This window comes from Choloepus didactylus, chromosome 22 (genome assembly GCF_015220235.1).
Source record: "Choloepus didactylus isolate mChoDid1 chromosome 22, mChoDid1.pri, whole genome shotgun sequence".
Taxonomy (NCBI): Eukaryota; Metazoa; Chordata; class Mammalia; order Pilosa; family Megalonychidae; genus Choloepus; species Choloepus didactylus.
The window spans coordinates 12,860,952-12,887,424 of NC_051328.1; the positions used below are offsets into that span (position 1 = coordinate 12,860,952).

At 59.9% G+C, this 26,473-nt stretch overlaps 1 protein-coding gene and 1 long non-coding RNA gene across 10 annotated transcripts in view; one reads left to right on the forward strand and one right to left on the reverse strand.

The window, feature by feature from the left end:
• Positions 1 to 262: 262 nt before the first annotated feature.
• Positions 263 to 26,473, reverse strand: part of KIFC3 (kinesin family member C3) — a 30,525-nt gene continuing 4,314 nt past the window's right edge. Inside the window, exons 3-22 of one of the 5 annotated variants that reach the window (XM_037815704.1) lie at positions 23,829 to 23,974; positions 20,104 to 20,242; positions 16,948 to 17,150; positions 10,239 to 10,304; positions 9,616 to 9,759; positions 9,273 to 9,512; positions 8,619 to 8,792; positions 7,900 to 8,047; positions 7,658 to 7,788; positions 6,411 to 6,522; positions 5,548 to 5,729; positions 4,649 to 4,753; positions 3,799 to 3,929; positions 3,221 to 3,344; positions 2,848 to 2,977; positions 2,529 to 2,758; positions 2,026 to 2,160; positions 1,571 to 1,679; positions 1,111 to 1,139; positions 263 to 901 (exon numbers count right to left, since the gene is read on the reverse strand). In XM_037815704.1, the coding sequence (XP_037671632.1) occupies positions 1,135 to 1,139; positions 1,571 to 1,679; positions 2,026 to 2,160; positions 2,529 to 2,758; positions 2,848 to 2,977; positions 3,221 to 3,344; positions 3,799 to 3,929; positions 4,649 to 4,753; positions 5,548 to 5,729; positions 6,411 to 6,522; positions 7,658 to 7,788; positions 7,900 to 8,047; positions 8,619 to 8,792; positions 9,273 to 9,512; positions 9,616 to 9,759; positions 10,239 to 10,304; positions 16,948 to 17,150; positions 20,104 to 20,242; positions 23,829 to 23,974 (2,654 nt within the window). In that variant the 3' untranslated portion in view covers positions 263 to 901; positions 1,111 to 1,134. Of the gene's footprint in view, positions 902 to 1,110; positions 1,140 to 1,570; positions 1,680 to 2,025; positions 2,161 to 2,528; positions 2,759 to 2,847; positions 2,978 to 3,220; positions 3,345 to 3,798; positions 3,930 to 4,648; positions 4,754 to 5,547; positions 5,730 to 6,410; positions 6,523 to 7,657; positions 7,789 to 7,899; positions 8,048 to 8,618; positions 8,793 to 9,272; positions 9,513 to 9,615; positions 9,760 to 10,238; positions 10,305 to 16,947; positions 17,151 to 20,103; positions 20,243 to 23,828; positions 23,975 to 26,119; positions 26,328 to 26,473 lie in introns of those variants that run through there. The other 4 variants (XM_037815705.1, XM_037815703.1, XM_037815702.1 and 1 more) reach the window with 4 other exon arrangements.
• On the forward strand, positions 2,346 to 7,402 carry LOC119518516. 5 transcript variants are annotated; one of them, XR_005213794.1, is made up of 6 exons: positions 2,346 to 2,579; positions 2,691 to 2,932; positions 3,064 to 4,365; positions 4,502 to 4,724; positions 5,617 to 5,894; positions 6,451 to 7,402. It is a non-coding gene; the product is annotated as an uncharacterized LOC119518516 (long non-coding RNA). The 5 variants fall into 5 exon arrangements; XR_005213793.1 differs by having other exon boundaries at positions 3,064 to 3,992; positions 4,358 to 4,724; XR_005213791.1 differs by having other exon boundaries at positions 3,064 to 3,585; positions 3,711 to 4,724.

The following is a 26,473-nucleotide window of genomic DNA, read 5'->3' on the forward strand; positions in this document are numbered from 1 at the left end:
GCCCAGGGCAGAGAGCGCGAGCAGTGGAGTCAGCGCAGCAGCGTGGACCAGCCTTGATTCTGGCAGCCTTTGAACCTTGCAAGCCTCAGTTTCCCTTCTGAAGTGCATGTATACATCAGTCAGTGACACCAGCAGGCACCTGGGGACAGCAGCCATGACCATGGGCAATGGAACAAGGCAGCAGTGGGGAGAGCGCAGACGTGCTGGTGCCGTGTGAGCTGGGGCTCCTGGAGCCAGGCTCACAAGACCAACTCTTGCAGACTAATGTGTGTAAAAAGATTTTATTTTAATAAGTAAAAATGGCTAAGCTTCCAAAAGTTCTTAAATAGAGGACTTCAAAGGGAGAAAATGTCCAGAGGCCAGTGAGCAAGACCCTGCTGTCAGGCAGATGAGGGGAGCAGCAGGCCCCCCACCCCTACCGGCCTCTGCCAGCATAAATACAGCCCGGGGTCCCCCCGGGAACTCTATATACATGCCCGGCCGTGGGCCCTCCTCAGTCCCCACGGCCAAGTTCCAGGGCCTTCCTGGAGACTCAGGCCACCCCCAGGAGAGGCCGCCCAGCCCTGCAGGCTGGGAATAGAGGAGAGCGACCAGACCAGCCCCCCTCACCCCAGCAGGGTGAGGGCCCCACACACCCCTGCCCTCCCCTTGGGGGCCTGGCTCTCGGGTGGCTGGGCCTGCCCATCCCGCTCACGCCACACGTGCTGAGAGCCACAGCTGCGAGACATTTCCTTCCAAGCATGTTCTCATCTCCGAGGGGAGACGGGGTGGAAGAGGCACCTCGATGTGCTCTCCCTCTCCTGGGGTTGTTGCAGCAGGAGCAGGCCAGCAAGGCCTCGGGACCCAGCCCCTGGCGCCACCAGTGGGCACGTCTGTCACACAGGCACCGGCTTCAACTTCCCTGCAGGAGGGGGAGGCGGGGACGGGTCAGCACCCGGACTGTCGCCCTCGCGGCCACCGGCAGCCGCACGAGGATCAGGGGACCCGTGGAAGCACAGACAGCAGGCAGCGGGACGAGCCAGCCCTCGGCAGCCGAGCTCCCTGGCCCAGCACAGCAACCCACAGCGGGCGAGCAGGCGGGGCAGCGTGGGCCACTGGCCCCACACTCACCTAGACACGCTGCAGCCCCAGCCGTCAGGCTGAAATCAAAGCGACAGGCATCTCACTGGTGGGCCTGCCCTGGGCCAGGCCCCCATAGGCCCCTGCAGCTCCTACCCCTCTGGACTGAGGACTCGCCAGGCCCTTCCCTGAGTAGGCCCTGCCTTCTTGACCTGTGGCCACCCTCACTTATCCAGGGAATGGGGGTGACCCCTGCCCTTTCCACCCCCCGGGTCCTGGACTGGCCCCTCCTTATACTCCTCTTTCTCCAGGTTTCCCATCTTTAAAGGGAGCACAGGACAGTCCTGAGTGCTTCCCAAGTGGCTGGGGAGGCGGGGAAACAGGTTCTGAGAAGTTTTATAAACTAAAAAAGGAAAGCAGCAGCCCATCTAGGTAAGGGCAGCCCAGCTGGCTGTGACTGACCAGTGGGGGAGGGTCCCCACCCACCATGGCCCACTCCTCAAAAGCTCACCTGAGGGCTGCAGCTTCCTCCTGATGGAGCCAGCACGGCTAGTGGTCCCGGAGCCGGGGGCGGAATGGGCTCGTGCCGCGGGCTGCGGCGTCTGGCAGGCTGGCTCCCACTGGGGCAGAAGGGCGGGTGGGCTGGGGGCATGGTGGCCCTGGCCCCTCCTTTCGCCCCCTCTCCTGCCCAGGGCCCCCTCACCCTCCTTCCCAGTCTCCTGAAACTCGATTTTCTCATCTGCAAAATGGGCATCAGGACAACACCTGCATCTCAGTTACTGTAAGGACTGAATGAGATGACGTATACAAAGAAGCCAACTGGTGAGAGCTGAGCACCTCCCAAGTGCCAGGGCTTGGCTTCGCGTTCTGGCTCCAGCGCTTCCAGCGTCTACCACTCCAGGCTCAGTTTCCCCGGCCTCCCTCCTCTGACCAGCACGGCCTGAGACGGGCCTGTGTGGTCTGTACCTCCAGATGCTCCTGGCTCGACCAGGATCCGAGCTCAGCCCGGCGGGACCCGGGGCCCAGCTCCACGGAGCGCACCCTCTCAGCAAACTTGAGGGAATAGAGCGTCTCGCTGGTGTTCTTCTCCACGGGGGACACCTGTGGGGACACGAGAGCTCACGCCCCACCCAGGCCAGCTGGCAGCACCCCCGCGGTGCGATGGGACTGCGCGGGCAGCAGGGGGCGCGCGCGGCTGGGGGCGGGAGAAGCCAAGGACGGAGGAGGGAGGAAGGAGGGAGGAGGGAGGAAGGAGGGAGGAGGGAGGAGGAAGAAGGGAGGAAGACGGCAGGAGGGAGGGGACAGTCGAGGCGGCAGACACCGCGCGGTCAAAGGCACAGCGGAGGCAATTGGAGAAGTGCACGCGGTGCAAGTGGCCAGGTCTGCTGCAGGGGGCAGGGGCGCATCACTGGCTTTGGGGCCAGACAACGGGGGTGGCAGAGCCGGGTCCCGCACCCTGGGGCCCCCACCTGCACCACCATGAGGGTCTTGCTGTCGCCGCTGAGCGAGTCCTGCAGCAGGTAGGTGAGCTTGGAGTTGCGGAAGGGCACGTGGCCCTGGCGGGAGCGCAGCGCGGCGATGACGTCGCCCAGGGCCGACAGCGACTTGTTGATGTGCTGCGCCTCCCGCAGGCGGCTGCCCTCCGCCCCCGACTTGCCCACGCGCTCCGAGCCGGCCAGGTCCACCAGGTTCAGCTTTCCTGCGGGGAGGGCGCGGGGCAGGTCACGGCCGCCCGAGGTGGGGTGGGGCAGGGGGGGGCTCCGGGCCCGCCCCCCGCCCCCGGCTCACCCGTGGTGCGCAGGCCCGTGCTGCAGTCCACGCCGCGCACCGTCACGATGAGCAGCGCGTGCGAGCGCGAGCTGTGCTCGTTCAGGTTGGTGAACTCGGTAGTGCGGTTGGTGTGGCCGAACTCAAACACCTGCGGCAAGGGGGCGGGGGTGGGATGGGATCTTCTGAATCCCCCATCCCCCTGGGAGGATAAGCGTCGTCCTCCCCATTTTACAGACGAGCAAACAGGCTCAGAGAGGCGAGAAGACTGCCCCAAAGTCACACTCAGGACAAGGCAGAGCTTGAATTGGAACCCCCCAAGCCAGGGGGTCCCCAGCATCCTCCCCCACCCCCCACCCAGCAGATCCAGCCCTGCTGCCCGCCAGCCCCACACCTTGTGGATGTCGCCCACACTCTGCACCCGGAACTCGGTCAGCCCCGGCACATACAGCTGCCCGCTGCCGTCCGGGCACAGCCGGATCTCCAGCTTCTCCTGGGGCTCCTTCCCCAGCAGGTCCCTGGAGGGGCAGGCGGCACAGTCACTCCCTCCTCTAGGCCTCTGTCTGGAAGGTCCCCCAGCCCTCTCCCCCTCCTTCAGCCCATCTCTGCCCCTCTGGCCCCAACGCTGCACTCAGATGAAGAGGTGCCAGTTTGATGCCCCCAAAAGCTCTGGGGCCTGCACTGCTCCTGCCTCCCACTGAGCCCCCCACCCTCATCACCACCTGGAGGGGCAGGAACACTGCTCAGCCCACAGGAAGGGTGAGGAGAAAAATGTTTCCAAGGCAGGCTCAGAGAGCCCCTCCTGTGGGGAGGGGGCCTGGGACCCCCAATCTGCCTGGGCTGAGTCGGACATACGTCTGGGCCCCTTCCTGGGCTCCACACAGCCTCACCTGGACCCCTGGACTGCCTTCAGGGCCACCCTGCCTCCCAGCCCCCATGGGTGAGGCCGGGCTCCGTGCCGCTGCCTCCCACCTGAGGACCTCGTTGTAGATCTCGGCCCCGCTGACGGTGATGGTGTACTCCCAGTCGGATTCCTTCTCATGCACCTCAGAGAAGAGCAGCTGCAGGGCTCGCTGGTTGATGCCTGGGTTCTCGGGGGTCCCCTGGGGGTGGAGGGAGAGGCCCTGTGAGCCTGGCATCCCCACTCCCCCAGCCGCCCCTCACAGGTGAGCCTCCCTGCTCAAAGCCCCACCTGCCTGTCAGTCTGCCTCCCCAAAACGCCCTCCTCCATCCGCGGAGGGAGGGTGACCACGAGCTGGGAGACGGAGCCCTGCCAGGCCCTGGGAGCCACAGTAAGCGGCAGGTGCCCCATGACACCTCCATGTGGCCCATCTCCCACTGCCCAGGTCCCCTGCGGGGCTGAGACCCCACCCCATTCACCTCGATATTCCCTGCGGCCTAGTGTGGGGCGGCCTTAACCCCAGAGCTCAGTAAACACATGTAGTCAAACAAAAGTGACAGCCACTGAGGGGCCATGCCCCTGCCTGGACTCTGCCCCGGCAGCCGCGCCTCTGATGACAGTTTGTGACAGTACCCCAGGTACCATCACCTCTGGGACTGGCCGCTTGAAACCTTTCAGCCCCACGGCAGGAGGGAGGCAGAGGTGGAGCAGAGCCGAGTGGCCTGGCACTGAGGCCCCAGCCCTGCTCTCTCCCTGCTGTGCCACCTCGGCAAGGTGCGCCCCTCTCCAGGGTCAGCCGGAGCACAGTGGGCTCTGCTCCCATGGTGGCCGTGGGGGTGACCATGCTGAAACCTCGGTCAGCGGCAGCAAGGGGCAGGCTTCCCTCACCAGCCACAGAGACGCCAGGGCGGCTGCACCCACCTCCATCGTGTATGTCTTGCCAGCGCCCGTCTGGCCATAGGCAAAGATACAGACGTTGAAGCCATCGATGCAGGAGGTGATCAGGGCCTGCACCTCCTGGAACACCTGGGAGGGCATGTGGGGTGGAGGGTGAGGCCCTGCCAGGGCAGCTGGGACCGCTGCTGCAGTCCTCCCCGTGGCTGCCGGGGAGCCCAGATTCCTACGTAGTTACTGACCTCTGACATCAGTGGGCAATCTGGCTGCTGAGGGCTGGGGTGGGGGTGGGGGTGGGGGGACAGGGCAGCATTTCCTGCCGCAAACCCCAGAGGAAGGGGCTGCTGGCTCTGGCGCTCGGGGCTTGCCCCGGCTTTACCTGCTCTCAAGGCAGGGGTCAGTGAAAGGACAGCAGCAGTCTGCCCACACCTGGGACCCCCTCCACTGCCCATCCATGGGCAGAGAGCAGGGCAAAGGTAGAGCCGGGCATTGGGGCAGAGGTACGCAGGCCACACAGGCCTGGCAGACTGGCCCTGGGTGGAGATGAGAGCGGGGCTGAGGCCACATGGTTCTCACAGGACGGAGGGCTCAGCGGGGGCTCGGGTGGGGTGGGTGGGGTCCTGCGGAAGAGCCACGGGACTGACACAGAAGGGCCATAGGCTGGAGGGGCCGCGCAGGCATTGGCCTTTGACCTCTCCTCCCTGAGAGAGGCACCGAAGGCCATCAGTCCTAGCTTTCTGCCCTCCTCTCTGGGGTGGGGGGCAGAGAAAGAGGGACCCTGGTCCTACGCCCTTTCTGTCCTGTCTCCCCAACTCTCACACTTCTTTCTGTCCACCTGCCATCCCTCCCTCTTCCCGAGTCTGTCTGTCCCTCTCTCCAGTGCTCTCTGCCCCTGCCCCGCGGGTGCCCCCCAGGACCACACTCACGTCCTGCTGCGAGGCCTGCGGGGAGAAGACTTTGTCCAACTCGAAGGACACGGGCTTTCCCTTGTGCAGCAGGTGGATGATGGAGTCATCGTCGGGATCGAAGGTCACGGCATTGGCCGCCTCAGGCCCTTCCCCATCCTGTTTGGTGACTGGCCGGACACGGGCAATCACCCGGATGTTCCCTGGATTGTTTGGGTGCGGCACACGATGGGTCCAGTGGGTCAGGACCAGCCTGCCCCCACCCTGGCGTCCACTGGTGTCCTGAGCCGACTTGCCCCCTGCCTTCTAAGCAAGGCCCCCCCAGGACAAGGGGTCCTACAAAGCTGCCATCAATCACTCACACTATAGTATGAATTCACTTATCGATACATTTTTTTTCCTGAGCAGACCAGCTGAGGGTGGGAGCTTTACCTTGGGGACAGGGAGAAAAGGTCAAGTGCGGGGCCAGGCATGGCACCCAATCTGGGTGGGATGCCAAATGGACACTCATTCACTCTGGACTTCAGTTTCCCCACCTACACCACGAGGGGCTTGAGCCCACGTGGGCCTAAGGGAAGGTTCTTTCATTCTAAAAGGGCACTGAGAATGGTAGGACAGGCTTGGGGATGAGAGGGGCAAACAGGAACAGACAGGTGGTCCCTGGTGACATATAGTGGGTGCAGGCACAGGGCAGCCCCCGGGGCATCTGGAGGCACAGCTCTTGAAGCCCCTTGCTTCAAGCCCTTTAGGGGGATCCCAGTGTTCCCGGAATGAAGAGAAAACTCACCATAGCTGACATGCTCCTACCCTCCCTGTGCGCCCTGGTCTACATGGGAGATTAAACTAGCACCTCACTGACAGGCCCCAGCCCGCCCGGCAGTCACCTTTCAGCCGCACAAGCTCATTGTGGCACTTCTTTCGCAGCTGCAGCTCTCGCCGGTACTTGCGCAGCAGCTCCTGGTTGTTGCTGCTGACCTCGTCGATGGCCTGGCCGATCTGGTGGGTGCACACAGCTGTCGGGGCCCCGCTGGCCTCGCTCGACCACCCCACCCTGGGCTAAGTACTCTCCGCGAGCTGTCATGTATTGCACTTCCCAGTAACCCTCTGGGTAGCGACTGCTTGCTCGCACCCCCACTGTACAGATGAGACCCAGGGAGGCTGAGCCTGGGGCTCCCAGTTGCCCTGCCTATGAGCAGAGAGCCAGTCAGCCCTGACCCGCAGCACGGCACCGAACTACGACACGACGTGCCTGGACCCGCAGTCCAGCTCTGCCCCTGGGCCTGCGGCAACCTGCTCAGTTTCCTTCAGCCTTGATGTTGTCATCCGTAAAATGGAGATAATTTTCTAACTTGTGGATCTGGAGGTGGAGATGAAAAGTCTCCACGTGACATTTCATAGGGGAAAAAAGCAGCAAGATGCAAATCTGCACATCCAGCACGTTCCCTCTTGTAGGGTGAAAAGAAGTGTACACATGTACCCATTAATGGGCTTCAATGTGCTCAGACGCCCCCTGGGGCAGGTGTCTCGGGGGGTGGGCTGCAGCGGCAGGAGAGCCCTGCTCCGTTCATCTCATGCCCTTCGGCCGCATGTGAATTCTTCACCGTGTCCATGTATTTTTAACACAATATTTTTTTGAAGAACTATATTCTACTCCCAAAATACATCAGCCTGTCTACCCTGCAGAGCTGTCATACAAATTCAAGGAGCCGACAGCTATAAAAGCCTCGGCATGTAGGAGGCGCTTAAGAGATGCTACTTGTCCGTGCAAGTGTATCTTAAAAAATTAAATGAAATCTTACATGTTTGGGGTATAAAAATATATGTAACATGCTTGTTCACTTTAAAGACTCATAGTAAGACAAGCACCCATATACCAGCCCCCAACCTAGTCTGGTTTTCTTTCAAATGGAGTCTGAGGGCAGCAGTATGGGGGGAGGGGAACTGTAGTCTGGGGGGCTTCGTCTGAGTTTTGGAGGAGCTCTGGGTGGATACTGTGTCTGTCCGAGGGCTCCACTGCCTTGGTTCTCCCTGAACCCCTCAGCTCTCCCCGGCCCCCGCGACTCCCTGGCTCTCCTCAGCACCCCTCAGCTTTCTCCACCTCCCCAGCTCTCCCCAGCCCCCTGGCACTCACCTCGGCCTTGACGCCCTTGAGGGCCTCCTGCAGCAGCAGGGGGAAGCTGCGCACCTGCCGCTTGAGCCCGTTGTAGTCACTGGTGAGGGTCCGCAGCGCCGGCTGCAGCGTCAGCAAGTTGGTCCGGACGCCTGTGGGCCACCAGGGGTGGGAAGTAGGTGGGGCTGAGGGCTGCGGCGAGGGGTGCACCAGGGCCAGGGCGGGCCCGGAGGTGGGCGCGGGGGGCACAGCCAGCAGCTCACCTGCCAGGTTCTCGTGCACAGCCTTCATCTCCACCTGAGCTCTGGCAAAGGCCTCCTCGATGGCCCGGTTCTTGTCCTCCTCCAGGGACTGCATCTCCTCCAGCATCTGCCCGTGTGCCCGCTCCAGCTCCGACTCGTACATCGAAATCTGGAGGCCAGGGGACAGCTCAGTGTCGCAGAGGTGGGGGGTGGGGACCATGAAAGAGGCCCACCCCTACCCCGCACACGCACGTGAATACACACAGAGCATGGGGGCAGAGAGGCTGTCTCCTCTCTTCCTGCAGCCCCGTATAGCTACCCCCTGCAGCTACCACTTCCCTGCAATAAATATCCCCAGCACCAAGCCGGTCCCTGCACATACAGGGGCACAGCCGTGCCGTGGGGGAGCACGTCTTAGGGTGATGATGAGCGGCAGTCCTGCTAGAGCCCACCCGTGTGCTGGGCCTGCAGGAAGAGCCTCTTGGGGACTGTGTCCCTGAGTCCCCATTGTGAAGTGGTTTCTCTGCTCAGACTTACTTTATAGATAAGGAAACGGAGGCTGAGACGATACTTGCTCCTAGTCCCATGCCAGTGGGGGAAGGAGGGACTCAGACCCAGTCTGTGGGATCCCCGGGCGCTTGGCCTCTGGCCTCCTCCAGACCCTCTGGCTCCCTGGCTGATGTGCACATGCCCCCCCCCCCCCACCCGCAGACGCACGCACCCCCACGTGGCCTGTGCACCTGCGCCCGGAGCTGTGCCGTGAGTTGATGCGAGCCCTGCAGCTGCTGCTCCATCTCCTTCAGCACCTGCCTCTGCATGGCCACCTGCTCCTGCAGGTGCTGGTTCCGGGCCTGGGACTCGCTGAGGGCCTGCTTGCTCTTGGACGACTCCACCTCCACCGTCTTGATGACATACTGTGAGGGGAGGGAGAGACGGGAATGTGGAGGTGTTGGGGGGGGACCCTTAGAAACATCCCACTAAGGGCCCCCAGAAAAATCTAGGGGAGCTGTGAGGTCTTGGCTTTCCAGAATGCAGCAGGGGCCTCCTGGAATCTTCTCTTTGTGAGAACTTGCTATGAGCCTGGTTGTGGCCCCGGCCAGGACACAAAATAGACAAGAAGGACAAAGACAAGGGCAGAAGCGGAGGGCGCATTGCATCTTAGCCCGGACACGCCGAGCACCCCCAGATCGGTGCTGGGTGCCCACTATGTGCCTGGCCCTGGGCAGCAGGAAGGGGAAGGGGACAAGACCCAGCGCAGAGCTGAAAGGATTCCTTCAACCGCTCACCCCTGTGTAGTGGCCAAGACAAGCCCGCTACGTGCCGGCCCTGCCCCGGGCTCTGGGGGCACAGCTCAGGCGGCTCCATCCCCGTGCGCCATCCGGCCCTGGGCTCACCTTGACGGGCGGCGCCTGGGCACGCAGGCTGGCGATGGTCTCGTGGCTGTCGCGCAGGCGCCGGCTGAGCCGCTCCTCCTCCTGGGCCTTCTCTGCCAGGCAGTCCTTGAGCCGCAGCTCCACCTCGGCCAGCCGGTCCGTCTTCTGCTGCACCTCCAGGTTGAGCTCTGACAGCATGCCCTTGCTCTCCGCCACTTCCAGCTGTAGCTGCGACAGCTTGTCGCGGAGCTGGGCGCTCTCCTGCAAGGTAGACAGGCAGACGGCAGGTGTATAAGCAGAAAAGATGCGTGAGGGCGCTGTTAGGAATTGGGGGGGGGTCTGGGGAGGGTCCCGCCCTGCTCACCTGGCTGTGCTCGCAACCCAGGCAGGTCCCCCCCTTCTCTGCCCGCAGCTCCTGCAGCTCAGCCTCACAGCGCCGCAGCTGCTGCCTCAGTTGCTCGTTCTCCACCATCAGCAGGTCCCGGTGCTTCTCCAAGTCGGTGCCTCCCTGCAGAGAGCCAGAGCCAAGGGGGCGTATGTGGCAAGGGCAGACGGGAGGGAAAAAGGATGAGGAGAGACAGGCACAGATAACAGGAGAAGGAGCGAGAAAAAGAGCAAGCAAAAGAGAAAGGACAGTGAGGGAGAGAGAAGAGAGAAGTAAAGATAAGGCAGAGGAGAGGGAGGGTGCGAGAAGGTGGTAAAACAGGAACCGCTCTCCCTGCTGCCCCCTCCCCCTTCATTCTATTTTCCCGAGTGTGAAAGTAACAAGAAAAAGTCATATTTATCCACAAGAGTTCACACTCCTATTGTGCGTCAGCAGAGGAGAATTCACACACACGCACGCCGCCACGAATCCCATGACCTCGGAGGGCGGCGGGTGCTCGGCCAGGATGGGGCTGCAGCCGGCACCCCTGCCTCGGGACCGGCACCCCTGCCCGGGCCTGGCAGCCACCTGCCCCTGCTCGGGGCGGCCCTGCCGAACCTCACCAGCTCCACTCGGAGGCGGCTCACTTCCTGGGCCTGGCTGATGAGTTTCTCCTTCAGATTCTCCACCTGCCAGGATGAGGTCAGGGTCACCGTGAGCCTCTCTGCACATCCAGCCCACACCCAGTCCCCACTCCCAGCACGAGGGACGCCCAGTGGGGCTTCTTGGGGCCCCACGAGCCTCGACCTTCCCGTGTTCAAGCACTGGGTGAGACAGACCTGGCCTGGTACCGACAACCTTCAGTGCCCTCTCCCACCCGCAGGACCAGGCCAGACTTCCGTGGGGAAGTCTGGAGAGCAAGTGCCAGGGAAGGAACCCCTACACCCACCCCCAGGCCCACCCAGGGGCGGCTCAGCACAAGATTCCAGAAGCAGACACCTCAGGGCCCTCAATTGCACAGGCCCCTTTTCCAGGACCCCTGCACCTACTTTCGTATTTGTAATTTTGTATTGTTTTTCTTTAAAAGAGCCCCCAAACTGTATAAACTCCAGGCCCTACAAAACCCAGATCTGCCCTCGCCCAGTCCTCAGCATTTTCCCTGTGTCCACCTGACCCCCAAGGTGCCTTGGAGGAGAGCTGTGGCTGGCAAGGGCTGCTAAGGAGAGAAGGGGGTGTGCACCCCATCAGGAGACCAGGGGACCCACAGCAGTGCCAGCCCCAAGAGCAGAGCCCAGGGCAGTAACCCTTCCCGGAGCTGTCCTCCGGCTGCCCTCCCCGCAGGCCCCAGCCCCTGCCCACACTGGCCCACCTCCCGGAGTCTCGCCTCAGAAAGTAACCCGAAGGCAGACAGAGACTTGGCACCGGCCCTCATCAGAGCACATCTGGGGTGCCTCTCGCTGGACATTTCTGACAAGCAGCCTCAGGTTGGAGAAGGCGTGGGGGGTTTACCTGCTGCGGCCACAGGAGCACTGGGCTCTTACTACAACCGGTGACAACACCCACTGCCAACAAAAGCCGGCCAGGTGAGAAGGGCGAAGGGCTGTGCGGGACTGGACACCTGAGGTCCCCCAGAAAGAGACAGCCACTATGGACCTGGGGGAACGCAGACCCAGTGCCCCCAGTTCTGAGGTTTTGAGTGAGGCCCGACGTTGGGATTTCGTGGGGGGTGGGGTGTCAGAGCTTCCCATTGTACGTGGCTGAAATGCTGTCAGTCTGCAGGTGGCACTCGGGCTCAGAGGCCTTGCCTCCCTGGGCCGAGCCATGACAGCTGGGCCTCAGGTCCTTGGAGCGGCTCGGGGAGGAAGCGGCCGTGGGATCCCCCCACCTCTGAGACCAGGCCGGTGACACCAGTGCTGCTCCCTCATGGCTGGGGGAGTGGCTGGGAGCCCCCCGGGCTGCCCTCGGCCTCCTAGAGCACAAGCAGGTGACCTAAGGGCTGGGCCCGGACACGTCGGGACCCACAAAGGGCTCTGTCGCTGCCAGTTCATTCCTGGCACTACGCCGGGCCACGGGCCACAGCAGGACAGCGAAGCGCGCACCACCCCTCCCCACTCCCAGTCCCCTCTTCCTGTTCTTAAGTGGCTGGTGTTAGGGCTGCTCGATTCCTTCTCCCTTGTGGGGAGTTGGGGGGGGTTTGCATAAGCCAGCCTTTCACTCCTTAGTCCCAAAACTGGGACTAACCCGAAAATCCAACATTAGGGGAATGAATGGTTAGATCAATATGTAACAGAGACTACTATGTAATCATTACCATTATGTTTATCAAGAGTTTCAAATGACGGGAAAAGGCTCGTCGGCATATTAAGTAAAAGAAAAATATCAAAAAGCAAAATTGTATATGCAATACAAAAAGTGAAGGTCCCTGGGCTGTAGCATTATAATCAACAAATCCTTTATGTTTTTCAGTATTTTTTGAAGTCTCCACAAAGACTATGTATTCTTCGTGTAATCCCCCTACCCTGGAATAAGTGAATCTACTGCCTTTGGAAAAGGTCAGGGTATCCCCACCCTCCACTTTCACCCTCAGAAACCACCCCAAGAAGGTCCATTTGGCCTGAACTGGGGCCTCCCACCCACCCCCCACCCCCACCCCGAGCAGGCTCTCAGCTGCGCTCTGGCCTCACCGTCTCCTAACGCTGCATCACGCTCAGACCCCAATGCAGGGGAAGCGGAGTTTTCCAGGGTTTGCTCGGGGGGCCTCAGCAGCTGCCCACCACCCACCCGTGGCCGAAACTTTGCCTCCTTCTTGGATCATAATCAGAACCCAGGGTGACTTCCGGTTCAGTCTGGAATCTGAGGGTCACTCCTGAAGGAAGCAGCTGCAACAGGACAGGCTGGGGCAGAGGGGTGGGCTAGAGGAAGAGGCTGTGCTCAGGGTGTTGGACCCCCGGACAGCTCCTGCTTGTGGAGGCAGTAAGCAGCCCACTGACCTACAGGGTGCCCTGGTCAAGGCAGCCGGGCAGCCCCAACAGGCCCCCCTCGGTGTGGGGTGACTGCACCCCAATGAGCAGCTCCACTGGGGCTGGGAAATAAGAAAGTGAGCTTGCAAGAGGGAGGCCCTCAGCCTCCCACCCTGAGGGCTGTGCTTCCGGAGGGCTCTGGGGGCAGGCATCAGTTTTCTCCTGGACTTGACCTCATGCGGGTGCTGTTAGGGATGAAGTGAGAGCAACAGAAAGAACATAGTGCTTGGAAGCAGGCCCAGCACACGACACGCTCAGTCACTAGGCAGAAGTTACACGAAGGCAGGGGCTTCAGCTGGTGCATGTAGCGCTGAGCCCAGCGCTGGAACAACGCCTGACACACCGCCGATGCTCAACATAACACACGCGGAAAGAACGCGGCTGCCCATGGGGGCCACGTCTTACAACAAAAGGAAGTCCAGATTTTTTTGTGAGCGTTACTAAGATTTAAATGCTGGCAACTAATGTGATCATTTAAAAAGCCAAACAAGACACATTTGGGGGCGAGGGCTAGCCGGCCAGTCGGGGGCCTCTGAGGACAAGTTATTTTTTAAGGGGGATGTTGGGGGAGGGCTGCAGCCCCGGTGAAGCATACAGCCGGCAGAGGCTCGGGAGTGTGGCGGTCACCGTGCCGGGGCCATCCACGGGAGGTCAGGGGCGCGCAGGTCCACAGCCTGGAGCTGTCGTCGCAGCCTCAGCCCCGCCCGGCCACCGGACCAAGACTGGGGTCAAGCAGGGACGATGCCCCTTGGGCCCGGGAGCTGCCCACAGTAAACCTGAGCCCCTGTGATCGGGAGGCCTGCACAGACCCCAGACCCCACACACCCAGGTTCCAACAGTGACAGCGGCAATCCCATTTACTGAGTCCTTGTGTTTGCTGCGGGGGGCTGGGGGGCTGCCTAGGCTCATGGCAGTGAATCCCCCAATCCCTGAGGGAGAAACTCTTATCCCCACTTGACAGGAGGAAACCGAGGTTCCCAGGGGTTAGTAAGCTTTGGTTTAGCTCCAGGTCACCTGACCACGAAGTGGGAGACCTAGCGTCTGAACTCTGGTCTCGCTGCCCCCTCCACAGCCCCCCCTTCTCAACCACCAGGCGGCACTGCCTTCCAGGAAAGCAGGCGCAGCCAGGGGCGAGCCGGGACAACGGTGGGACTTCCTTAGAGGAGCCACGTTCGTAAGACCAGGAAAGTCAGAGTCTGTGCAAAAAACCACAGCGGGGCTGGCAGGAGGCCAGAGCACCCGGGCAGGACACCTCCCAAGGCACAGCCCTTTACAGTGTACCACCTACCGTTCCTGTCTCCCCTCAGCTGGTCTGCTTGATAACCATGACACAATTTTTATAAGCCCCCGTTTAAATGCAGGGCAATGCAGGCTCAGAGAGAAGTGACTTCTGCAGCTGCCTGGTTCTGAAGTGGCACAGCCAGAACCTGAGTCCTGGTCACGTGGTTCCAAATCCCAACCTTCCCAGGAAGGATGGCGGCAGTGGCAGTAACACCAGTAACTCACTAGCTCGTCTCATCAAGAGCTGTTAGTATGTCCATTTTACAGTCAAGGAAATGAGGCACAGAGAGGCAGTTAGCTAGCCTGAGGATACACAGCAAGCAGGCTAAAGTCAAGATTTGAACCGGGCACTGCGTGGTGGGTCACAGTGCCACAGGGTCGGATCCTCCAGAGAGAGGCTCGGGGACTGCAGCTCCGGGTGCCTCCCTGAGAAACGATCAGAAAAGAGCTGTCACTTAGGAAGTTCAAGGACAAAGGGCGAGCAAAGACTAAGAATGGTTCTGGTTCGGGGCCATCCAGGGAGCTGGGGCGGCTGGTTCTAGGAAAAGAGGTGGGAAAGCCGGAGGTCTAAAGTACCGCAAAGCCTGGGTCCTTCCCTGCAAAGTAGGCTTTGCTAGTTAAAGGGGGAAAGGTTTTCAAAAACTCGTTTTAAGTCACAGAAGCCCAAATATTGTATAATTCCACTTATATAAAATGTCCAGAATAGGCCAATTCACAGAAACAGAAAGTAGACTAGTGGTTGCCGCGGGCTGAGGGTGGGGGGGATGGGGGATGGGGTTTCTTTTTAGGGTGATGAGAGTGTTCTGAAATTAGACAGTAGCAATAGTTGCGCAATTCTGGGGCTATATGAAAAACCATTGAATTCTTATGCTTCAAAGGGGTGAATATTTATTTTATCTCAATAAAGCTGTTACTTAAAAGACAAAAATTTTAAAAAGAACTTGATTAGAAAGTGAAGGACCCAGAAGGCCTAAGCCGGGACCGACAAGGCAGGGAAGAGCTGCTGCTGAGCTCTCAGAGACGAGCATCCTGCAGCGGGGGGCAGACGGACCCCACGGCCCCTGGGGGCCCCCCGGGCTGTGTCCCCACAGTGGAGGCTGTTGAGGAGGCTGACACCTGGAGGGAGGACGGGGAGGCTGCCCATGGCCTGCCCCCAGTCCTACGCCCTCCTCGCCCTCCTTCGGCTCAGGTCACTCACTGCCCCAGACCCTTCCACGGCTCCCCAGTGCTCCTTGGATCCAGTCAAAACTCCTTCACACAGTCTCCATGCTCATGTGCCCCTGGGGGAGATGGGAGCATTCCCTCCAAAAGCACAGCTTCCCAACGGTGTTTAAGCCAAGCCAATGACTTGGCGGCGACCGTGGGAGCGGTGGGCATGCCACACTGCAAGGCCGTGCCGACGGCTCTCCCAGGCCTGCTTCCCACTTCCCAACTCTCTCCTTCACCCACCCTGAGTTCTCCAGCCCGTGTCCCAGCCTGGCCATGCCTCTGCCCACCAGGCCCTGCCCGGTCAGGCCCTGCTGGCCCCTCCAGCCTCACCTCAGCCCCTCCCCTCATCCACAGCCTGGCCACACAGGCCTTCTGTCCGTCTTGGATGCACCCTGTGCCTCCTGTCACAGGCCCTTTGCGCTGGCCCCTCCGCGGCTCAGAATGCACGTCCCTCAGCTCCAGGCCTATCTCAGCAGTGCCCGCCCCGACAGGGTCAGAGCCCCTCGTCCAAGCCCTCCCGGCCCTGTGTGTGCCCCTCTCTCAGGGCCGTCACTCTTCCAACCTTACTTGTGTGCCTGTAACAAAACCCGTCTCCTGCAGGTTTGAGCCTCCGCAGGGCAGGACACACCTGTTCAGCTGGGCATTCCCACATGTGGCTCAGTCCTGGCATGTGGGACGCCCTCAGCAAGCACCCAAGGAAGGTGGGCAGGCCCCATGGCCAGCAACAGAGACCCAATGAGGGTGGTGACACCCCTGCCTTGAGGAGCCCCCAGATAGGGGCAGGCCAGGCAGGAAAGCGACAGGTGAGTGTAGCCAGAGAGAGACAGGGCGTGAGGGCCTCAGCTCAGCAAGGGGTGAGGGGTCGGACACATAATCCTCAGAGAAGTGGATGCACCTGTAAGCTGCAAAAAGTACATAACAATGATCCGCTACCCCGTGAACTGGGAACACATCGCAGTACTCAGTGACACCTCCTCAAGCAGTGGGTCCACGTGTCTGGGCAAGTTCTCTTGATGAGGGAGCGCTGGCCACTGGGACCGAGAAAGGACTTGCCCTCCTGAAGGCTCAGGGCACAGCTGAAGTGGGGACGCTGTAGCGGACAGGGCTGGGGGCCTTGTGGAGTGCAGGGGGCGCCAGACACAGCCCCAGGAGACAGGCGCTTGGGTGAGGGTGGGGTGGGGAGCTGAGCTCCAGGAAAGGACCTCGGGAACCACGCACAGTTAGAGAAAAAGAAGGGAGAGAGAAGCAGCCGTGCTGGGAGCAGGGCCCCCAGGGGTCCTCACAGCCAGCCAATGAAGGACATGTCACCACCAGAATAAACCTTTGGCTCTCCCTGGCTTCCAGACATTTCCAGAAATGCTGCCTCCCATATACACACACCAGCCCCTCCTGAATCCTCTACTTTTAATGGGAAATTGAGCTCTTATTTCTCACCAGCTTCCTGTGGGGTGACCACTGCAGTGAGCTGTGGCCACTCAGGCTGCCCAGTCCGGTGCACAGGGGAGAGACGGGGCCTCGGGTGGTAAGCAGCCCTGCAACCGCCTGCTCCTCTCACACCTCCACCGCGGCCCTGCCACTTCCTGGAGAAGCAGGTACCGGCCCCTGGCAACCGCGAGGAGAAGGGGCCAAAGATGACCAGGACGGGAGGCCCAGGCCTCTGTTATTGCCCCCTTGCCTCCTAGAGTGTTCCCAGGGCCTGGGAAGATTGGGGATCCCATCTATTATGCCAGACTCTAGGAAGATTCCAGGTGCCTGGGCCAATGTCCTCCGATCTGTTCCACGGTGGGCAGGGGCCTCTGCCTGTTCCAGACTCCCCAGGTACCTGGTTCTGCAGCTGGATGGACGCGGCCTGCTGGTCGCTGTCGCGGAGGGCCAGCCTCTCCCGCAGGACGGCCAGCTCCTCCTGCAGCCGGGCTTTCTCTTCCTGCAACTGGGACATGGCCTCCACCATCCTCTGCACCATGGGGGCCGCACCTGGTGACCCGGACAGGCTCGAGCACCTGCCACTGCCAAAGAGCCGCCCACCTAGAGCAAAGAAATGACCGATCAGCAGAGGGCCCACCCTGGTGGAGGAGAGGTGCCCGTCACGCAGGTGGACAGTCGGGCACGGGTAGGGAATGCAAGCGGAGGGGCTGGGCGAGCTGCGGGAGGGCTGGGGGGCAGCAGCACCAGTTAGCGGGGGGCCTCCAGGGCCTGCCCGGGAGGAAGCCACGCAGCAGGTGTCTGCCCAGCTCAGCACTCAGGAAAGCAACGTTTGCTGACTACTCCTTTTGAGCACATGTTCTCGGGCTGATGGGCTAAACCCTCCCACGCCCAGGCCAAGAGGAATCGCAGCTGAGAAGGACATTCTTCACGAAGAGCCTCAGGAGTCTAAGGGTCTCACCCCAGAAAACACCATTCTTGGGGGAACAGGATTTCTTTAAGGCCCAAACCCTCTCCAGAGTACAGCGGAGAGGAGTGGGGGCTCCCCAGCCTATCCCCTTGCCCCGGTACACAGAGAGGGAGCAAGGCGAGTATGTGCATGTGAGTGACAGAGAGACGGACCAGGACAGAGGAGACAGACGCAGCACACAGGACGGGAGCCCAGCCCGAACTCAGCGGGGCCCTGTGCTGGGACCACACTGGGCGAGAACCCTGTAAACGGCGAGCTGGACGGGGCCTCCGGCCAAGCACCCCTCCTCCCACGGCCACCAGGAGCAGGAGGTGGATGGACAGAAGGACAAAGAATCAAGGCTGGTGACCTGCTAATGAGGAACTGGTCACTGCTTGCTTGAAGGCCACCATGAAAGGCCATGCTCTCTGTAGGTGGGGAGCCAACAAGAAGTTTGGGGAGAGAGGGGGGCAGAGGAGGGATAGGAGGGCAGGGGGCACATCTCCTCCCACCCTCAGGCAGCCCAGATGGGGTCCTGGCCAAAGCTGAATCAAGTAAGAAGAGCAGCATCTGGGGTGCCAGCAACCCGCCCCGCTCTGCCTCGGACCCCCGGGACCCCCGGGACCCCCGGGACCTGCAGCCCCGTGAAGGAAGCCACCTGCACTGCAGTCACACACCCTGCTGGTAGCTTCCACTGGGAGGCAGTGGGTGTGCTCCCTGTGACTGCAGAGAAAGCCAAAGGCAGCTCGCAGGGAGGGCAGCGGCTCCCGGGCAGGGGAGGGTGCCTGAGCTCTGCCCCAGGAGGGGTGGCTGGGCGGGGAGCCCCTCTAACCAGAGCAGGGAGCTCACGGACAAGGCGGCTCTTCCCTGCTCCCAAGCCCCTGGGAAGGACGACTTTGACTCAAAACCCCCAGGGAGCTGGGCAGGGCAGTCACAGGCTGCCTCAGTCCCTTAACTAGCGACCCCGGCTGTGTGGCTGGCATGTGACACAGCCCATGTGCGTGCACTGGGCCGGGCCTCCGCTCTCTGTCCTGGAGAGTGAGGTCAGAGGGAGGCTTCCAGGCCGGCACGGGGCAGCCACGAGCGCATGTGACAGCAGGCACTCGGGCCTCTGCAGATCGCTGCGGTGTGGGGGGAACACACTGGACTCCAGGCCCAGGGGCGGGCTTGGACATTTGACGGGGTGGGTGGTGGGGCATGGTCTTCGTATATGAAATGGGGACAACGGTCCAGGCCCAAAGAAGCAGCCTGGGAAAGGAGCCTGGGGCCCGGGAGGGAGGCCTGGCCTGGGAGGCAACAAGCCACGGGGTCTGAATGGGACAGCAGATAGCCCCTCTCGTGGGGACACTGCTCGCCTCACAGGAGGTTCTTAATGAACCCTGCAGTCCCCACGCCTGATGGGTTTCCTCCTGCCCTTGGCCCTTGCCGGTGTTCCAGGGGATGGGGCTGCGGGAACAGCGCGTGCTCGGGGAGAAAATATTCTAAAGAGGCGCAGGGGGAGAGGTTGGGGGGGTGGGGAAGAGATCCAACGCGTGTGCTCGGAGAAGGCACAGCTCTCGGAGGTCAGCGTCCGGTGCAAGTTTCCAAAGACAGGCCGCCTCAGAGCCCCTCCCCTGGACCCCATCAGGACCGGGACTCAGAGACCGCAGGCTTAGCCCCAGACTCTGAATGGGAGTGGGCCTTTCTCTTCTCACGCCTCTGCTGCCCAGGCAGGAGAGCCTACCCAAAGGGCAGGTGACGCCCGCTCCCTGCAGCCTGTCCGCCCACCTCGGCCAAACCTCTATGTCTGCCACCAAACACAGGTGTGCCTGGAGCCTAGACAGGTAAGGGTGGCCCTGGGACCACCTCAGAAAAGGGAGGGGCTCCTTCCCCCCAACAGGCAACTTCAGACACACAATTAACCTTTGGCAACAGGAGGAAGACAACAATACAAAGACCCAACTGTTCTTCTCTCCAAGTGCTCCTGGCCTTCCCCTCAGCTCCCCGAGGATGCTCTTTCCCGATAACCCCTGGGCTCAGGCCTCCCTTTGGGGACCCCCGGCATGGACCTGTGAGGCTGGAAGGGGAGACCTGTAGAATATTCCAGAGCCAGCCAGCCTCTGGAAGCCTTGGCAGGCCTCGCCAGAGAAGAGCAGAGCCAAGAGCTGCTTTTCTCAGCCTCACAGCGGAGGAGTGAAAGCCCTGTCCTAGGAGTCCCCCAGGCCCCACGACGGACCCAGAGAATAAGAGGGGAAGGGCTTCAGCCTCTCTTTGCAAGCGGTGGCGTCTTCGAGGCTGTCACCCTCACGCTGCTTTTGGCAGGTGCCGGGAAAAGACAAAAAGCCGAGAAATTCAACCCCAGCCCTCACTGGCCAAAGCCTCTTATCGCCGGGCGGGGTCCCTGGGGCGTCAGGAGGAGGGTGGCGCGGGAGAGGGAAGTTGTCCCCGGGACTGGGCACCGGCAGGCTGGGGCCTCTGGGTTTCTGTGTCACGGCAGCCAGTTTGGCCGGGCCAGGCCTGGGAGGGGCAGGAGGACGGCGTGTGGGCACAGCTCCGGCTCCGCATGGGCCTCCCCTCCTGCGCTAGCCCTGGCGGGGCTGTTCTGGCCAGCGGGCAGAGCTCCTTTACCTGATTTCTCTATATTCATGGTGCCACCAGCTTCCGGGGCCTCCCGGTCCCGCCTGGGGGCTGGCGCCTGCCTCTTCAGAAGCTTCTCTTCTTTCGTCCCCTGACTCTTGCTCTCGCACCCCTTGTCCTGCAGGGCCTGCTGCCAAGACACAACCAGAACCTCACGTGAAGGCAACTGTGGGGGAGGGACCCCTGGGGCCTGGGGATGGGGTGCTCCTGCAGCTGCCGAGGGTCCCCTGTACGGATGGGGAGGAGACGTGCCCGGCTCCACGGAGAGCGGGTGGCAGGCATTCTCCTGGCCCGGTCAGCAGCCAGCCCTCTGCACCAGCAGAGAAGGTTCTTGGGCACTTAGAAAGCCTCAGGTGAAGCTCACCCGGCCATCTCGCAGGTGTGTCATAGTGTGAGACACTCAGTTGCTTGGCCTGAGGCCCACAGCCCCATTCCTTACTCACGCCCCACTGTGTGCACGCCAATCTCAGGGCAACCCCCCCGCCCATGGCACCAGCTACTGTCACCCACACCTCCCCCCACTTGGCACCACCCAGGCCTGCCAAGGAAGACGGGGCACGAGGCCGGGGAGCAGGGCAGAAAGAGGCCTTTCATCCAGAGGTAACCACCTGCAGCTCCCACAGAAAGATGTCCAAAGCAAGCAGCAGAACCACATGTAAAGCGTGATCCCTTTTGAGGATGATAAAAATAAAATAGGCAGAGAAAACATCTGGAGAAACATGCAGTGTAGACAGTGGTTCTCTCTGGGAGGTCGGGATGACTGTGTGGTAGCTAAGGGTAGAGGCATACATTGCTTAAACTTTATTAGGAAGAAAAAGAAACTTAGCAGAGCTTTTATATTTCATTGTGAACCTTTTAGGAATTTGAATTTTTTAACCTAATAAATATCTACAGTGTTTTTGTTTTGTTTCGTATTTTAATGTCCACGGAGGTTACCTGGGAAGAGAGCTAATGGATAAGTTTGTGTGTTCCCCTGTACTTTCTATATGCAAAACAAAAAGACAAATGTTGTTTTTTAATTTTTTTAATGCTCAGAGCCCGGCCAGAAAGGCCTGGGAGTGAAGCCTGGCTCTGCCTCTTGGAAGCTGTGTGACTGTGGGCAAGTTACTTACCTTCCCCGAAGCTTCGGGTTTCTCATTGTTAAAATAGAAATGACAGGACAGCAACCCCCTCATGCCGCCTGTGTGAGAGGAGCTGAGCTAACTTAAATAAAGGGCTCAGAACATACCTGGCACGTGGTGAGAGTGCAATAGATAGGAGCCATTATCATGAAGTTATTTCTGTAACCTTCAGTTTGGTGTACTTTTATATTCAGAAAAGCCAGTAAAGAGCATTGAGAAGAGTAAAGCAGTATCAGCAGGCCTGTGCTTTCACAGTCCGCCCCCCACCCCTCAACCCCATACTCTATTTGAGGAGGACTGGTGGAGTACGGCTCCTGGATTTAGGAGAATTCTTAACCTCAACCAACTGCCACGACATGCTACGAGCAGACTGGTCAGCGGTGGTGGCAAGGGCAGCAGCTGGAAGTTTCCATTTGCTGGCTGGAGCAAGGGTTATACTATTTCTGGCCTGCTGGCCAAGCCACAGAAAGGACAGACAGGCCCACGGGGGGTGAGGAATTTTCTGCGGCGCCTCCATAGGGAGCTTCTCAGATTTTAACTGCTTGACGAGAGGCTGGGGGATCACCAAGCCCACCGGGTCTGCCTTATTGCAATGTTTGAGGCCCTAGTTCAGCCCCACGTTCGTGACCCTGTAAACATAATAGAGCTGTGCAGCACTCAGGAAGGGTATGAACGTGGACGCAGGGAGCTGGCGGGAGCTTCTTGGAGATCTTCAGCAGATCTGCTGACCCCAGGACTCGGCTGCAACCACAACCCAACACCCCATAATCAAACTTCAAGAACAGAGCCTCCGCCCAACTGGGGGCTCCGGGTTTCTGACATCCTCCTCCCAATTTAACTACCAATGGCTCGAGTAGGAGATAAAAACATGCAACAAGGGGTTCTCTGGTTTCCTCAACTGTTCTCACATCAGACCTGCTCTCACAGAACTTACGGGTTTAGAAAACCTGGTTTGGTTTGCAGGTAAACCAACCCGAGAAAGGCCGGGGAACACCGTGAAGCACAAGATTAACCCCAAAGCTACATCCACCTCTGGGCCCATGTTCAGAGCAGGGCCTGGGGCCACACACTGCCCAGGGTCCAGGACTTCCCTCTGCCCGAGGGACATGCTCGAAAGGCACAGGGGTCCCCACACCCCACCCCTGCCCCACCTGGACGTTCCCCTTCAAGTCTCTGCCAATGTGGTTCCCAAAAGGGCAGTGTCTAAGTGCGTGGACATCAGGGGAGAGTGAGAACAGCGGCCCCTGTCTCATGCACAACTTTTCTGGGAGGGCCTTCGCAACATCTCCAGGTAACGCTGCTACTTCCCCTCTGTCCCTTCATTTATGGCTGTTCACACATTCACATTTATGCATTCCTGGAAGTGCCATGCTTCTCTGGGGACTCCACTAGCCTGCGAAGTCTATCTCTGTTCTCCACTGTATCCCAGCACCCAGCTCAGTGCCTGACACTTAGTAGGCACTACATACATATCTGCTGAGCACATGACTTAATTAGAAATGGGTAGAGCCTTTGACCCAGAACATGCTGCCCTGCTAATACTCCATGCTATCCGCACAGATCCTTGTTAAAGGGGGCTCACTGCAGTCAGCAACGATACAAATAGGAGATCGGTCAGATGCTTTACAGTGAACCCTGCGGTAGAATATTGTGCAGCTGTCTGAAGGAATGAGGCAGGTCTCTCTATATTGGCACGTATGGAAAAATCACCAAGATTGACTGTTGCGGGCAAGAGACAATCACAGAGCATGTGAAAATAAACAGGGTTTATATAAATAAATATAATTAATTGATTGTACAGAAGAGTAAAAGTTCTAACCAAACTCTTAACAGTGGATTTCTCAGAGAGACAGGACTGTGGGTGGCGCTCAGGTTTTCAGTTCTGCTTTTCTGCCTTGTGTGAATTCTTCATACCAAGATGCTAGGCATGTTTAGGGGTTCAGATCCATTTCACTGTGTGACCAGCAGCAAGTTACTTGCCCTCCCTGAGCTTCCATGTCCTCATCTATAAAACTCAGATAAAAACTGTATCTGTGTCTTCAGACTGGTATGAGTGTAGATAGAGCATGGAGAGCTGCTGGCCCAAGGTGAGTGTTCAATAAACGATGGCTGTTACCATTATCATTATGTATTACTTCTACAGTCAAATATATATAAGTACATAAAGTGTATCTTTTTAAAGTCACTGGGTGATAACTGCAAAAGAAGAAATCCCGAGTTTTGGTAAAGTTCCCTGTCTAACTTTGGATTCTCACTTAAAAATGAGGAAATACAAGTGTTGCCCCCATAGACAAACACTCCCAAGAGGAAATGAATGCCCCAAAGCCAGCCAGTTTCCCCAACACCTTCTCTAGGCTCTGCCCACCTCCGCCAAGGTCCTGCATTTCCTCTTTAGCGCCTTAGCTAAAAAGCTCCTGACACCTCCTGTGAGATTTTCCCCGAGATAACTTAATAAAGCAAATTGCTCTATCCAGGCAGGCTCGCAGGCAGATGTGGTGCAAGGACTTGGCAAAGAGGTGCACGGCAGGCCCCTGGCTCTCCCTCAGTGCTTCCTTCCCCCGGGAGCCTGTCATTCCCGCACGGCCCCAGGCTTACCTGCACGGTCAGGTAGAGCCTGTGGGGGCTCCCGGGCCCCGCCCAGTCCACGCTGAGGGCTCGGCACTGAGCTAGAGCTGGGCGAGCCACACTTCGGGCACCGGAGTCCTCGTCACCGGGTAACACTGGGTTGTCTTTTCCTCGCCCTGTCCCGAGACAGAGAGTTAGGTGAGACTCAGACTGCTAGCCGCAGACCGCAACACCGGGCCAGGGCCGCGGATGAGCTCGGCTTTCACGCATGCCCAGCTGGCCCAGGCTTGGCCAGGAGGGACGCACACCCTCTCATGCCCTGCCCTACGCAGAGGGGAGGGCAGCATGGGGCAGGGGCTGTGCTCCTGTCTTACCAAAAGCTGCTCCCAGGGGCTCCTCTCACCCCACTGCAGCTGTGGGAGCTGGCACTTGCTCATTAGCACCCTCTAGAGATAGCAGTAGAGGGAAGCAGATGCCAACCTGCCTGCAAAGCTTCAGAGGAGGTGCAGCCCGGGGCCGCGGCTTCATTACTCGGGACGCCTCTAGGTGGCAACTTCTCCCCTACCTTCATTAAGACCTAACCCAGGTTGGGTGGTCTGGCCCCGGCGGTCTCCAAAAGCACATTTAGGACTCGCTAAAGCAAAGCACATCCCTTCATGCCTCTGACACATTGCCTCCCCACTGGATGGGATGGGGGTGCTGATTGCAGCACCCATCCTCCAACTCCCCTCCCCACCCCACCCTCCACCCCCCAGGGCACAGCCCAGCCTGTGGGGCTGGACGGGCTGGGGGAGAGGGCTCCCTTCACTGCCTGGGGCAAACTCTGGGACCACTGCCCTAGGATGTATAATATCCTGGTCTAAATGCTTTCCAGGCCTTCACCCTTCTTGATCCTCAGTTTCCTCATCAGCAAAATGGGGGGAGTGGGTAATGGACCCCCTGCAGTGAGGATTAAACGGGAGAAGACATATAACATGTTTGTACTGTGCCTGGCAACACAAAGCACCCACCACTGCAGACCACCAGGGCCATGACTGTCATCAGCATCTCACAACAACCCCAAGAGGGGGGTGCCCTCTCCCCCTTGACAGGCAAGGAGCTACAAGCCCAGGAGGGTTACCACCAGGCCAGGGGTACCAGGAGTCTGCCCCAGAGGCGGGCTACCCTACCCCCCGTCCTGCTCAGGGGAGGCAGTGAGAATGCGAGGGGGGTGGGGAACGGGGCACAGAAGGGCTTGGGGCAGCTAAGTTGGCCTAGACCCTACCTAGTGGCAGGCATTATCCTCATCATTTCACACACAGGATTTCACTTGGCCCCTGTCTTAAATTTTTAAAATGGACAAGATTCTGTATGGTCCCATCATCCTCCTAATACTCAGTGACTAGACCTCTATGCGGGCACACACACAAGACCGGAAGGAACTTTATAAGATGTTCAGTGACAAGCTTATAAGTGGCTTTTATTTCCTCTTTATATTTTTCTGTTTTTTTTTAGTTTTCCAAGGGAACATTTGTTGTTTGTTTTTAACCAGAAAAGCATTACTCATTCATATGACATTTGAAATCCTTAGGACCATCCTCAACCCCTTCCAGACAAGTGGGACCATGTGACCCAAAAGCCCAAGCCTTTCCCCAACCAGCCCCAGCACTGGGGAGTGGTCAGCCCCAAGTCAGCCCCCTGCAGAGAGAACTTGAAAGGCGTCCCCCAAGTAGTCTGCCACTGAGAACCCAAATGTGGCAGAAGAGAGGGAAAGAAAAAGGAGTTTGCTGGTGGGCCTCAGTTTCCCCTTCTGTATTGAAGGAGTTTGGGATCTGATCGGCGAAAGAGACTTTGCCTTGGACTGTCTAGAAATCGAACCCCTTTACCCCATAGGTCAGGAGTGACAGACAGCAAACTCCCAAAGGTGCCCTGGCTGGACACCCCTTTCTCTATCCCCCTCCCCACATCCAGGGCCACCTGCCCAAGCCAGGGCTCGAGAGGAGGGCCACCGGCAGCTCCCCAGCCCCTACCCAGAATCAGAGAAGGCGCTCACATCTTGCCGACTGGCACCCGGAGACCTGACCCAGAAAGGCGAGCTGGCGTGGACAGCTCCCCCCGGAGGCGGCCGGAAACCAGCCTCGGGTCCCCCTTCACTACCCACCTGCCGTCGGGGTCTCCATGGAAGCCGCCCTGGCTGGCACCAAGCCCCGAGTGCATGGCACCCCAACCCCGCCAGGCCACGCACCCCAGCGGCCTCAGTCCACCCCTCACACCATCCCGGGCCAGCCCGAGCGGGATCGAGTGTCAGCGCGCCGCGAAGGGCTCGCAGCCGCTCCACCTACCTTGTTTACGAGCCGCGGGCAGAAGCCCCAGCGCCGCCACGAGCCCCGCGGCCGGGGACCCGGAGGCGCCCAGAGGCTGGGTCCCCCGCCCGGCCAGAGGACGCGCCCGCCTGCGGGGCTCTCCCCTCCGCTCCACAGGCGGCGTTGAAGTGTAACTCGGGATCCGAGCCCTCCGTCCGCGGGCAGGAGCGCGGGGCAGGGGCGCCCGGGGAGCTCGCCACTCTGCCCCCGCGCGCCCTGCAATTACCTGACAGCTCGCACTGAGTTTAGGAACCGGCGAGAAACCTCAGCCCCATCCCTGGCATCTGGAGGAGCGAAGGGAAATAAAGAGGCATTTTAAAAATGCGGACTCAC